This window comes from Sardina pilchardus, chromosome 4, assembly GCF_963854185.1.
Source record: "Sardina pilchardus chromosome 4, fSarPil1.1, whole genome shotgun sequence".
Classification (NCBI taxonomy): Eukaryota; Metazoa; Chordata; class Actinopteri; order Clupeiformes; family Clupeidae; genus Sardina; species Sardina pilchardus.
The window spans coordinates 402,117-416,192 of NC_084997.1; the positions used below are offsets into that span (position 1 = coordinate 402,117).

The following is a 14,076-nucleotide window of genomic DNA, read 5'->3' on the forward strand; positions in this document are numbered from 1 at the left end:
CATTTTTAAGATGCAATTTCCTGTATTCTAGTCCATTTATAGCGTGACCTGCTGGACATTGGCAAATCCTACATTTCTTCCAATGTACATTTTATGTGTCACTAACATTTTATCTATTTTAGCCATCATTATCACTTAAATATACTAAATATCTATCATATCTGAATTAGTGAACCAGACATCAATTAAATAATGCATTCAACGATGACTTGTTATAATTACCAATCCAGCCAAGTTAAATGGAACCAACAAAAAAGTTGAGACTTTTTGCTTTCACTCTGGAATTATACAGTAGCCTAGAACAGAAACTTTAATTGCCACACAACAATGTTGGTGGGATATTTTGTAGCTCAGTCTCAGTCTTACATTCTACCTTTAAAAATGCAAAACAAAAGCATATTCTTTGTGCCGAGGCTATACTGCACAGCGGAACAATAATTCTAAAGATGAATGTTCAGACGTTTGTCTCTTCAGCCACCTCGTGACATTGTCTATTTGCAGAACTGCACACTACAAAACTATTCTTTCGTGTGGGTGAGGATGCATTCATACATCACTCTCAACATGATCTAAAAAGTTGGACAACATTGCGTTAGCTCGCCATGAGCCGCTACGGTAGCCTATCCTTTCCAATGACATTATGGCAAGTTTGTTCAGAAACAGCTGGAGTGAACACCTAGCTCTCGCTAGCGGGCTAGGTACCTTCACTTTAGCAAACAAGGGAGACTGGGCGTTTCAGGTTTGAGTATAAATGTACTCTTTCTAATTCATCAACTTTTTGTCCTCTTAATAAAGCCGACGTCCCTTAGATCAAACTTTGCTTGTCGCTTGGCCATGATGCTGCTGAATGAAATCACCTGTCGTGCGCATAGACAGTAAAAGAAGGCTGCATACTGTATGTCGCTGATTGCCGTGAAAATAGGAGGCCTCGATGTGCAGTATTTTACAGCCCTGATGCCATATAGTTATTGTGAAATTACCTAATGTATTTAATCATAACAACAGATTACATGTCACGTATTATGGCACAATAAGTAAATCCTAAATATTTATTGCTTCGGTAAGTACATATTTACAGCAGTTATTACCATTTTATTTTACCCTTAAATCCAAGTTATTTGCATTGTTGTTGTATGGTAATTGCACAGTAATTGTCTAGAAATTACACAATAATTATTTGTAATATGTGGTTTAAAAATATTATTACCATGAAATTGCATACATATTACCATAACATTACCCACTTATTACCGATCTGTAATGTGAAGTGTTACCAAACATTGTTTTTTCATGCACTGGCCAATTTGGAGATTTTGAGCTAGTTTGCCACCTTAGCATGCATTTTCACACTACTACAACAACATTTAAAAATATATATATTAGTGCTGTCAATCGATTAAAAAAATTAATCGCATATTAATCGCACATTTTTATCTGTTCAAAATGTCCCTTGATTTATCATTTTAATACTCATATCAAAGTAAAGTGGATAGGCTTGCTTTGAGCAAATGTTTTTTTTTTAATTTTTATTGCAAACCACAGTAAAGTGTTAAAGCCATTCATGTCTGTAGTAATACTGTCAATGAGTAGGCTATTGGGACAGATGACACAATGCTGGCAGCACTAGGCTACTGAGCAAGAAACAAACATCTCTCCTCCTAGAAGTTCAGATACTGCAATAACATAAAAAAAGCTCTGAATTGTTGTAGCCTAATTCAAGCCTAATTCAAACATAGTTCTTCTCTCTATCTCTCTCTCTCTCCCACACACACACCGAATGTGCACGAATGCACACACATTCACTCACACACACACACAAACACACACACACCGAATGTGCATGAACGCGTACACACACACACACACATGCACGCAGGCACAAGACAAATAACGCAGCAGTAGGAGAGAAGAGCCAGAGGGATGTTGCACACAGACACACATACACTCACATTAATGTTACCTCGAGATAGTTCTCATTACCAAGTCCAGTAGGCTATTCTCCCGTTAGCGCAACTGAGTCTGCCCCAACGCCTGCTCTACCTAGTCTTCTAAGTTTCGTGCAAATTCTCAATGCGGCTAATAATAACTAGTCGTGCTACGATGGTAACTAAGTTCACATCGACAGTACATGTCGCTCTTATCAACTGATCCTGGCAATATTTTAAAACTAAACTTTCCATTCATTAGTTTGTTAGCAGCCCATTTAAACGTCTTCAGCTGGACATCTAAGCTCTTAATTGTTGTAGCCTAATTCAAGCCTAATTCAAACATAGTTCTTCTCTCACACACACACCAAATGTGCATGAATACGCACGCACGCACTCACTCACTCACTCACTCACTCACTCACTCACTCACTCACTCACTCACTCACTCACTCACTCACTCACTCACTCACAAGACAGATAACGTTAGCCTAAAGTTACAGTAGTAGGAAGAGGAGAGTCTGAGAAGAGCAAGATACAGTGGCCGTTGGTTGACATTGGCCATTTTCACGTGAGATTCTCATGAGACCTCACGCGTGAATCACGTGTATTTTATTTATTTTTCCCAAGTGAAGCTGCAATGACCCAAACAACCACCAGGTGGCACTTGTGAGCAGGGTTAGGAATGTCGGCATTTACCACTAGCCAAACAATCCAAAAGTGAATTAAATCCCGAAGCAAGCTGAACATCTTTTCTGCTTTTAACAGCCTAGTCTCACGATAAAACTTGTTATTGTTTATGAAGGTGTCTTCTGTTAGCCTATTTTATGAAGAGGCATCTGGCTGTTTCGTTTAGGTTTGTTTTGCTGTCACTAATGGTTCATGAGGTCACGGGGCCAGTTTCCACTAAAAGCATAAGCCTATGTCCGAAGCACAACTTGTGTTCTCGTTTTTGGGTCAATTCATACATTTTATTTCAAATGTGCGGATGGACCGATGGTATGCTTGTCTTTATGCTGGCAACAAAACAAAATGGTTCACAAATGTTATTCTTGATTCTAAATGCAGGAAACAATTAAAAAAAAAAATGTCCCATTTTCCGACGCACCACAAACCTCTTGCCTATGTATAGGCCTACATTAGGCTATATGTTTATTTGAAATGTAAGCTGGCTGTTGTCAAATTTTCTAAAATAAAATAGGCCTACAGGAGAAACTATATGGTTTATGCTCTCTTATGCTGTTTCATTCCGAACCGAAAGCGAAGGAGGGAGAATGAATTACGAACGTTTCACTTTTGCATAAATAATTCCTGAACGGTTTTGATCAGGCGGGAAACAATTACAAATAAAATGTCCCATTTTCCGACGCACCACACACATCTTGTCTATTTAAATATTCTATTATTTGGGCCTATTATAAAAGTTAGGACTTTTTCGTTAGAAAACTATTTCATTTGAATTATGGACTGCCTTTGAATGAAGTTTGATCGGACTTTCAGTTCACAGAAGAAAGTTTCAAGACGCTAAGAAACACATGTTTGCCCCGGTTTGTCAGTAAAAAAAAATATGCTGTTATTTTTTTGTCATTTATATCGTACATAATTGTCTTTAGAAGAGTAAAACATAATTTGCAGCATTCCCACTGAAACGCGATTCTATTCCCCACATTTTGTCACGAACATGTAGAAATGCACTTGTTGTTTCTGCGTAGACAGACCCTCGGCTACACTTGACATGCAGTGTTCTGTTCTCAGAGCATATGCTTTCTTTTTTCTCAAACTGCTGGCTTCCTTGACAGAAAATTCGGCTACTGAGCAGCGAAGTTGCCGATGCGATGCGTGCTTCTCAAGTCTGATAATTTGCAGCAAGATCGAATGGTGGCACCATGGACTGAAAGAAAAATAAACTAAAAGTTTCCCCAATCAGGAAATACTTCTTAATTTAATGTCATCAAGGCATATAGCCTACAATTGGTATGAGCATGCAATGTGCGTCCTTGCGCAACTTATAAAGTGGCTCGTTGGAAAGCCCCATGTCTGCTCTTTCGTGCAATAAAGGTCTCATCTCTCTGCAATTTATAATCGCGGAGCAATGACGCACTCAATCGGGCTCTGTGGGTTTTGGTTTTGATTTTTGTTTTGGTTCATTGATGAAGACGTTAATAAAGAGTTTCTTAGTAATATTGTAATACTGTATAGAATACTGTAATATTCTATGCCTGCATTTTATGCTTGGGAGCCTCAACGCATTCATGTGAGGAACGGCTGAATCAGAATTTGTATAGGAAAATCCTTAGTCTAATTATGTTCAATGATATCAAATAGCCTAATTTTTGAATGAATGCTGACACGGAACAAAAAAAGGTAGACTAAATGCAGGTTTCCCAAATTCTGAGCAATCACTGGGCTATATATAGCCTAATTAGGCCTATATTGTTTTACATGCAGGTGAGATACCAGTTTTCCGTAGCTCAATGACGCTACGACTAAGTTAGACTAATTTTTACAATAAGTCAAAACTTATGTTTCTCCATGAAATGAGTTCACGATATGAAACTGTAGACGGTATACTGTCGAATTATGCGAAAACGTGAAATTCAACATTTTAACCAGGAAGTTTGTTTATTGTGGATTTTCTCAAAACAGCATCGTGCGCAAAGCGACTGATTTTGCTTTACAGGGTCACATATATTTCTGTAGTTGAATGGACACTTGAGCACAAGGAATTTCATTACTTATCAATGCTTTTTATGAGTACATGACAATAAACTTGAACTTGAACTTGAACATAGTCCGATTTACACATTTAGGTGTTTCATTACATTTTGTCTACACACCCCTGTTTATTTCTCCTAAATTCACCAAAAGTTACCATTGTACCTAGTGTGAAGCATGGTGGGGGCAACATTATGTTGTGGGGATGTTTCTTTTCAGCGGGAACTGGGCAATTGGTCAGGATAGAAGGGAAAGTGGATGCTGCCAAGTACACCCACATTCTTAAGGAAAACCTGCGTCCCTCTCCTAGACAGCTGAGGATGGGGAGGTCATTCGCCTTCCAACACGACAATAATCCTAAACATATACTGCCAAAAGAACAAAGCCGTGGCCTAAGGATAGGATGGTGAATATCCTTGAGTGGCAAAGTCAGAGCCCTGACTTAAATCCTATAGAAAATCTGTGGATTGACTTGAAGAGAGCAGTCCATCGCCATTCCCTACAGAATTTGACTAAATTTGAAAATTTCTGCACGGAAAATTGGGCAAATATTCCCCTATCTAGGTGTGCAAAGCTATAATAGAGACATATCCAAACAGATTGATGGCTGTAATGAAAGCAAAAGGAAGCTTTACAAAGTATTAAGTCAGGGGTATGATGACTTTTCCAACCCTGTTATTCTAGTTTTTATTTTTTTATTAATTTTCAGAACTGTTGACTTTTTTTTCATTATTTTGATGTTGTACAGCTACATTTGTTAATAAAACTGGAAAAGATTTTTTTTTAAATGGGTTTTGATTTCAGGCTGTAAGACAAAAAAAGTAACTTTTTCAAAAGGGTATGATGACTTTCTATAGGCACTGTAACTAGTGGAAATTCAGCTTTCCTTTAATTAATCAATCAGCCGTTGATATTGGTATGCTGATTCATTGGTCTGGTTGAGTTTCCATTAAATCCATATCGACAAGTCACTTTCTGTATGTAGTCATGCCCTGTATAAAAAGATAGATCTTAGAGATACATGGTACTCACAGCAGCCATGTCTTTGACCAGCTTAATGATAATCTCAGCAATCTGTGGAGGTGTGGATCCCTTCATCCACCAGTGACTCTCTCCTTTCCGATATGTATAGCTGAGAGAGTGAAAGAACAGAGATGTACGAGATGTCCAGTATTATCAAAGTTAGATATTAAATGGTAGTTATTTGAAATAATATAAAATAAATACAATAATGTATATACATTATTAATAATAAATACTATATATATATATATATATACACACACACTATATAGTTTCAATTAAACATGTTTTTTACATGTCCGAGGAAAATACAGAATATTAAAGTGGTGCCAGGGCTCCAGAGTGCGACCAATTTGGTCGCATATGCGACCAAAAATGCTAAGAGTGCGCCTGAAAAAAATTCTAGGTCGCACTGGTGCACCTGATGCTGCTCGGGTGAAAGCATACATTTCTTTCACACGTTTTCATTGTAGACTATGCGTGCAACTTATCCAAACTGTGTAGAAGTAAACCCCCTGTCCTTGGCCCGCTTTCTCTCGCTCTCCCTCTCTCTCTCGTGCGCGCTCAATGGACACCCGCCCCTCACATGCTCATTCAGAATCGTGAAAGTTACTCATAGAAGACGACAAGCTAAAATTATAATAAAATCCGGTTAGCATCATAGCATACTGCACAAATTTTATCAAAACTCTTGCATTCAAGTTGACTGATCATGTCAATGTTTTCCAACTCCAAGACTCAAAAGGGCTTGTCCCGAGGAGAAAAGGTATTAGCCTACCTTGAAACTTAAACATACATGGGGAAGCTGAACAGTCCAACCGGTAGACTATAATAAGCTAACCAACTATGCTAGCCTAGCCTACTTTGTTTACAATATTTTGAGGCTTCAAGCCGACAGCTGGATTAAAGAGGCGGAGTTGTAATAAGAATAGTCATGTCATGAATATCAGAAATTTCAGTACATAGAATATATACAGTCATTGACAAAAGTGTTGTCACCCCATGCTAAAGTTTACTAAAAGAGGAATATAAAATCATCTTTTGGAAATTGATTTTAATGGCTTATGTAATATAATGAGGAAAAATCCAACCTTTAAGGACACACCAATTTTCTATGTGAATGAATAATGTATCATAAATAAATAAATGTTCTTCCCAAAATACTGGGGTCAAAAGTCTTGTCACCCCTATGTAACCCTATGGGAATTTAACACATAGGGTTAACATAGGGGCAGGCAGTTTTTTATTTTTAAAGGCTACTTATTTCATGGATCCAGGATACTATGCATCCTGATAAAGTTCCCTTGGTCTTTAGAACTAAAATTGACCCACATCATCACACACCCTTCACCATACCTAGAGATAGGCATGGTGTTTTGTTCAGTTTTGTTCAGTTAGCCTATTAGCTTGTTTGATTTGCATTGAGTTCAATGAGCATCAAACAGGCTAATAGGCTAACTGAACGAAACTGAACAATTTCCAAAAGATGATTTTATATTCCTCTTTTTAGTAAACTTTAGCATGGGGTGACAACACTTTTGTCAATGACTGTAGGCCTAAAGAATTATATACACACAAACACACACACACACACACATATATATATATATAAATATTTAAAAAAATCTTAATAAATGATATGTATATTCCTTATATAATGTGTTTCAAATAAAGACAAGCTTTTTTCTACGCCTTATTGTTAAATCATTCACATTATATGAAAGGAGAGCGATAAAAGGTGACCTTTTGGCGCTAAAGGCGATGCAAGAAAAAATGTGGGTGCACCTAAATTTTGTGCTGGTGCACCTAAAAAAAAAAGCTAGGCGCACCAGTGCAACCAATGCAAAGAGTTAGTCTGGAGCCCTGGGTGCATATGGTGCATTAGAGTAATCAGACACAAATAGCAATGAATGCAGATACCTGGAGTTGAAGACCATAGGTAGGGTGACTGTAGTGATGCCTTTCCCTGCAGTTGTTCCAGCTGTACCCACAACAGTGCTACCCTTGGCTTTGAGTTGTACAGTCAGAGCTTTGGCAATGCAGCCAAGAAACATGTCGAGAATTCCAAACTTGTTCCAGTCACCCTTCTCTGTGGAGTGAATGATATCACTTATGTCGGCTGGTGGCAAGGCCTTAACACCAATGATGCTAGCCAGACGAACAGGTGTTACTTCTGGAAGAACACGCCTGAGTAGGGAGGTCACCTTGAAAGACAAAGGAAAATCATTTTGGAAAATCATTCAAGTAGGCAGGCCAATAATGTTAATAATTAGAATATTGATAGGCCACTAGGCTAATGTTAGGCTATTGTTTTAACACTTCTACCGATCAGTTCTGTAACCATTTTAACGTAACAATAATATGCCAACAGTCAGAATTTGCACAACTTCTTATAATATAACGGATGCAGATCACCTCTTGATAAATGCAAGCACACAAAGAGCAATACCCACCTTGTCCTGACAGACTTTACAACTCCAGCCACTGCCTGTGACTTCAACACAACACTACTTTTCTGTCATGCATCTGACTGTATGTGTAAGTGTCACAGGTGACTCAGTCCTTTGTTACTTAGTTAGAAAAGTTTGTGTGCCAAAGCAGCATTAAGACATTAGGCCCTTATTGTGTGCAGTGTATCATTGTGGTGTTTAGTGTGTGTGTGTATGTGTGCTTGTCATTTGTCGTACTGTGGATCACTATACTATTCTCTTCTAATCCCCAGCCTCGCCATCCTGTGGTTCCTGCGTTTGGATCTGTTCCTGAAGACCGTGGCTGTCTCACCGGTTTCTCTTCAACGCCCCCTCCTGGCTCCGACCAGCCTCGACTACACCGGATTCTCCCCAACGCCCCCTCCTTGCTCTGACCAGCCTCGACTACACCGGATTCTCCCCAACGCCCGTCCTTGCTCTGACCAGCCTCGACTACACCGGATTCTCCCCAACGCTGACTCCTGCTTGAGTTGACGACGGTTGTAACGCTAGACGCTAGGTGCCGCTGGGACCTGGGCCCTTATTTAACTGTTGGCCACTAGGTGACATAAGCTGTACTATGCCATCACCATACAGTACTTTTGTATGTCAATTGAAAACTGGAATTAATTAGAAATATATTGTTTCCTAATGGGTAACACTTTACATTACAGATCGATAATAAGTGGGTAATGTTATGGTAATATGTATGCAATTTAATGGTAATAATATTTTTAAACCACATATTACAAATAATTAATGTGTAATTTCTAGACAATTACTGTGCAGTTACCATACAACAACAATGCAAATAACTCGGGTTTAAGGGTAAAATAAAATGGTAATAACTGCTGTAAATATGTACTTACTGAAGCAATAAGCAAGGATTTACTTATTGTGACATAACATCTGTTGTTATGATGAAATAAATGAGGTAATTTCACAATAACTATATGGTATCAGGGCTGTAAAATACTGTTTTGTCTTTTCGAAAGGTTTTCTGTACGGTGGGGAGTTGTTGAAATCCTTTCGAAAAGACAAAACAGTATTTTACAGCCCTGATACCATATTTATTGTGAAATTACCTTATTTACTTCATCATAATAACAGATAACAGCAGGCCACATTTTACCATCAAACTAACTACCACAAAAACTTTGACCATTGTGTAATTGTGCCATAACACTTAAATGTTACTATGGGCCCTTTTCCACCTACAGAGAACCGGCTCCGTTCCCGTTCCCGAACCAACATTTGAACAGTTCGTCGTGTTTCCACCAAACAAAATCCGGTTCGGAACGTGGCACCTTGGTTCGCAACCAAAAAATACTTGGTTTTTCCTGCGAACAGGAGTGGGCGTGTCATTGCGCAATTCAGAGGGGAGAAGGCTAAAAGCATATCAACTGTTTCTATGAGTAAACAAAACGATTCAACTAGCATTGCACTGCTGACGTTGACTAGCATTTTAAATAGCTAGTTTCTGCCCTTTTAATGGGACAACTGGTCATATCGTTCTCCCGTTTATGCATCTCATTAACTTTTGCTTTTGCGTGCACCAGCCATTGTTGATGACGCATCCTTGGTTCGGTTCAGGACTGGTGTAAATGTGGGCTGGTTCACTAGATAGCACCACGGTTCAAAGACTTTCGAACGGCACCAGTTCAACACCAGGTTCGTTTTTGGTGGAAAAACGCCTTATGTAATTTAGTCCTTCATAGCACCATCATGTTGGTATAATTACAGAAACATTATGTCACAATAAGTAAATCCTAAATATGTATTGCTTCGATAAGTACATATTTACAGCAGTTACTACCATATTATTTTACCCAAGTTATTTGCATTGTATGGTAATTACACAGTAATTGTCTAGAAATTACACATTAATTATTTGTAATATGTGGTGTAAAAATATTATTACCAAGAAATTGCATATATATTACCATAACATTACCCACTTATTACTGATCTGTAATGTAAAGTGTTACCCATAAAAGTAATGTTCACCAAAACCGTTAATCGTCTAACCTTCATGTTAGAATTAGCTAATGTTAGCAATAAGCTAGCGAGCTAACATCGGTAACAGAGACGGTTTATAAAGCGAGACGAGTAAATCCTAAGATTCATAAGAGGGTAAATTCTGGTATCATTGTGACATGGGGTTTGGAACTGCAGGGCCACTTTAGGAGTCAATCGGGAGGTTCTATGTATCCCTATAAGAGAAATAAACATTACCTCAAATTATGACCAATCCCTTAGCCCTACATTCAGCGATGTAAATTATGAACCCATATTCTACAAGCCATACATGTCTTTCTAACATTCCCACACTGAAATTGTATTTTCTAGCAAAATAAATATAGAGAAAAATAACTTTATTCGTGATCTGTGTCTCGTGTAGGCCACCTGTTCTCAACGGTACACTGTTCCTTCCATCAACCATTCTATCTTCGTCACTGACCATGCCCCTTTAGGAGGCAGGAAGTAGTGACATTTCATTCCACTGGAAAATCCCTTTATGATTTATCTTAGTAACTAGACGATCTTTGTTGATAAAGTTAGCAATTTTAGCTGGTAATAACTTTTCAAATAACTAACTTCACCATTATGTGGAATATCTGGAATAGTACTTAACATCATATCCAACAATGACTTTGAATGTATATGTTGAATGTGAATTGCTTTGCAATTACTGTGGGGCCCTCCTCATCACCCACCCTGTACACTACGCCTTCCAGCTACTGCCCTCTCAGGCGTTACCGGACAATCACCTCTAAAACAACCCGCTTCAAAAATAGCTTCATTCCCATAGCAATAAACATTCTGAACTCTAAATGCTGAGGATTGTGAATTAAGTATGACCCTTATGTAACATGTATGAATATGTCTGTCTGTATGTATGTTATACTATATGTTTAATGTTTTATGTTTAATGTAATGTTGGAACCTGTACCAAAGAGCTGTACTGAAAACAAATTCCACCAGCCCCGCTGTGTGGTTATTAAATCAAATCAAATCAATCATTGGCTGCCTTCATTAATTGCCTAGCTCGCCTCAGCTTGCCACTCACTCCTTCGTCTTCATAAACATTCCCGGTAGAATGCTCAATCTTTTTGGCCTCTATATTGCAGATCTCTCTCATGTCTTAAACCCAGAATATAAACTGCTACCTTCTGGCAGACACTACAATATTCCAGTTAAAATAAGAAAAGGTATTTGAACAGGTACAAATTCTCATTTATTCCACTCTCTGTTAACCTGTTGAATTCAGGCTGTCAGCAGAGGTTTCCTGTACTGTAATGCAATGTATGCTGCATGGATGTAGGAACTTTATGATTGCACTGTTAGCACTTTCTGGTGTTATGTTATGTGATGTAGCAGCCTGTTTGTCCACGACAAATTTCCCTTGGGACATAATAAAGTAATCTTAATCTTAATCTTATGTGTCCAGTGACATCCATCTCTGTCTGTTCTTGGTCTTGGATTCTGTGAAATACATTTCTAAATACCACAAATGTGACTTATAGTCTGGTACGACTTATACATTTTTTTCCCTATCAAAATGGGGAACTTTTTAAGTCATGACAAACATTGACATGAGCATCAGAGATTATGTATGCATACCTGTCTCTGCACACGGGGTGAAGCAGTGTGCAACAATGAGAAGAGGTCTTGCAATAGGGTGAGCTGTTGGGCCAGGTACTGCCGGCCTACATTTGAACCACTTAACGCTAGCACCATGGACAACAGTTCAAAGCAGTATGCATCTGATGATGCATCATCATCACTGGGCTGTGAGTTGGCATTTTCCTTGCTTGAGATGGCATGCTCCCACTCCTCTCGCACACGTGTTGCCTCCATACGGATGGCCTGTACGATATGGGCACAGACCTGAGGACACAAAAAAATCAAATCCATGTCAGACATGAAAAAATTTCATTTGAAACAACCATTTTTCAAATTGTATTATTTCATTTTCAAAATATAGAAAACAGGGAGCACAGATCAGATCCTAACACCTCTCCTGTATGTAAAAAGAAAGCTGTCAATAGAATAAAAAAAAAAGGAATTCAAAACTGTGAAGGGACATTGGTTGCATGTATATTGTTACTATGATATGGTAAACTTAGCTAGCTAGCTCCCTAACATAAGACAGTAACCAATTGTTAAAACATTGTTGAGCAAACAAGGAAGCCCTGAACCGCAAGTGAAGACATTTTTTTTTTAGATGTTATCTTGTTATTTCGAGATCATGTCTCGTTATTAGAGTGCATGAAAATGCACTCTACTGTTCTTCTGTTTCTTCTTCTTATTATTCTTCTAACGGACTTCCACCTTTAATTCAGCTTCAACCGTTCAACGTAGAAACTTCATTCAAACTGTGTTGCGTAGCTCTTACTTTGGACACCCGGGCTTTGTTTTTTCATCTTTGAAAAGTTTATTATTGAATTTATATTAATTTTAAAAAATGTTTTTCTCCCATAGACTTAACACTGGCTTATGACATCACTAGGGCAACTAGAAATGCAATTCCAAGGAATTACCAGTGCATGAAAATGCAAAAATGTATAGATAAAAAATGTAGATATGGTTACTAAGGTGTAGCTAAGGTAAACATGGTGGTTGCATAGTTTAAAGAAAGCTGATCGTCTGAAGGTAGACAGTTTAAAGCTTAAACATTCCAGTTCTAACTTAACTAATGATTTCTAACAGGTATGTTAAAATGTTAACTATGTTAAAAATGATAACCAGGTCAGGTTAACTTAGCTAATGATTTCAAGCAGTTATGGTAAAAATGCTAACAATGCTAACCAGGATGATCAGCTAACTTAATTATTGATTTCTAACATTTATGCTAAAAATGCTAACTATGCTAACAATACTTACTATGTTAACAATGCTAACCAGGTTGATAAGCTGACTTAGTTGATGATTTCTAACAGTTATGCTAAAAATGTTAACTATGCTAACAATGCTAACAATGCTAAACAGGTTGACTAGCTAACTTAGCTAATGATTTCTAGCAGTTATGTTAAAAATGCTAACTATGCTTACAATGCTAACCATGCTAACTCGTTAATGAGGACTTTTATTTTGAAACATTTGTTGCTAGGGTATCAATGGTGGCCACTATCAGGAATAAAGAAGTTACGGTAGTATAATCATGTTGGTTGCTATGGAAACGGTCATAAAGGCTTAATTTGAATGGCTGCTATGTTGGTTACTAAGTACGTGGAGGTTTCATATTGTTGACTGGAGGCATAGTTGATGAAAACTGATAGTTGGAATGGTTGAACAGTTAAAGAGTTGAGAAGTTTCAATGGTTAAATGATTAAATAGTGTATTATTGCAGTGAGGACTTCTATTTTGAAACAGTTGTGGACAGAGGAAACAGTTTAACTCATTCACTGCCTTTGACGTCTTTAAACGTCAATTAAGACACATATGTTGACTGCCATTGACGTCTATAGACGTCAATTGCCGTTTTCAATGGGGAGGGCTCCTGGGTGGGCTTGGGAACGATCTGGCAGAGTTTCAGGCTTGTAAACAGACTGCACTAGCGATCCGAACCTCTAGATGGCAACAGTGCCATTTGGATCATTAGTATCTGCCTAGAGTGCACAAGTCATGCAGAGACAACTAGCAAACACACTGAAGATCGACCACAGTGGATCTAGTTTGCACGCGATGCAGGGAATAAATATGCTTACTTCTTACATCAAGGATGGAAAACACGTGAACGGTATGATCCATTTACATTGGATATTGCGATATAGACTAACAACAACCTTGCTAGTGCTAGCTTGCTAAGTCTAGCATCCTGTTCAGAGTCTTTAGCGACCATCAGAGTCCCTAGCAACCTTGACGAGACTGACGAGATAACAGTGCAATCGTGGTTGACATACTACTGAAACGCTAACGTTAAAAAGTTGATTTTCACAAAA

At 38.1% G+C, this 14,076-nt stretch overlaps 1 protein-coding gene across 17 annotated transcripts in view; it reads right to left on the minus strand.

Moving 5' to 3' along the window:
- Positions 1–14,076, minus strand: part of mycbp2 (MYC binding protein 2) — a 306,540-nt gene that overhangs the window by 29,517 nt on the left and 262,947 nt on the right. For all 17 annotated transcript variants that reach the window (XM_062533688.1, XM_062533704.1, XM_062533694.1 and 14 more), the window contains 3 exons: positions 11,756–12,022; positions 7,584–7,867; positions 5,673–5,772 (listed from right to left, as the gene is read on the minus strand). In XM_062533688.1, the coding sequence (XP_062389672.1) occupies positions 5,673–5,772; positions 7,584–7,867; positions 11,756–12,022 (651 nt within the window). The remainder of the gene's footprint in view (positions 1–5,672; positions 5,773–7,583; positions 7,868–11,755; positions 12,023–14,076) is intronic.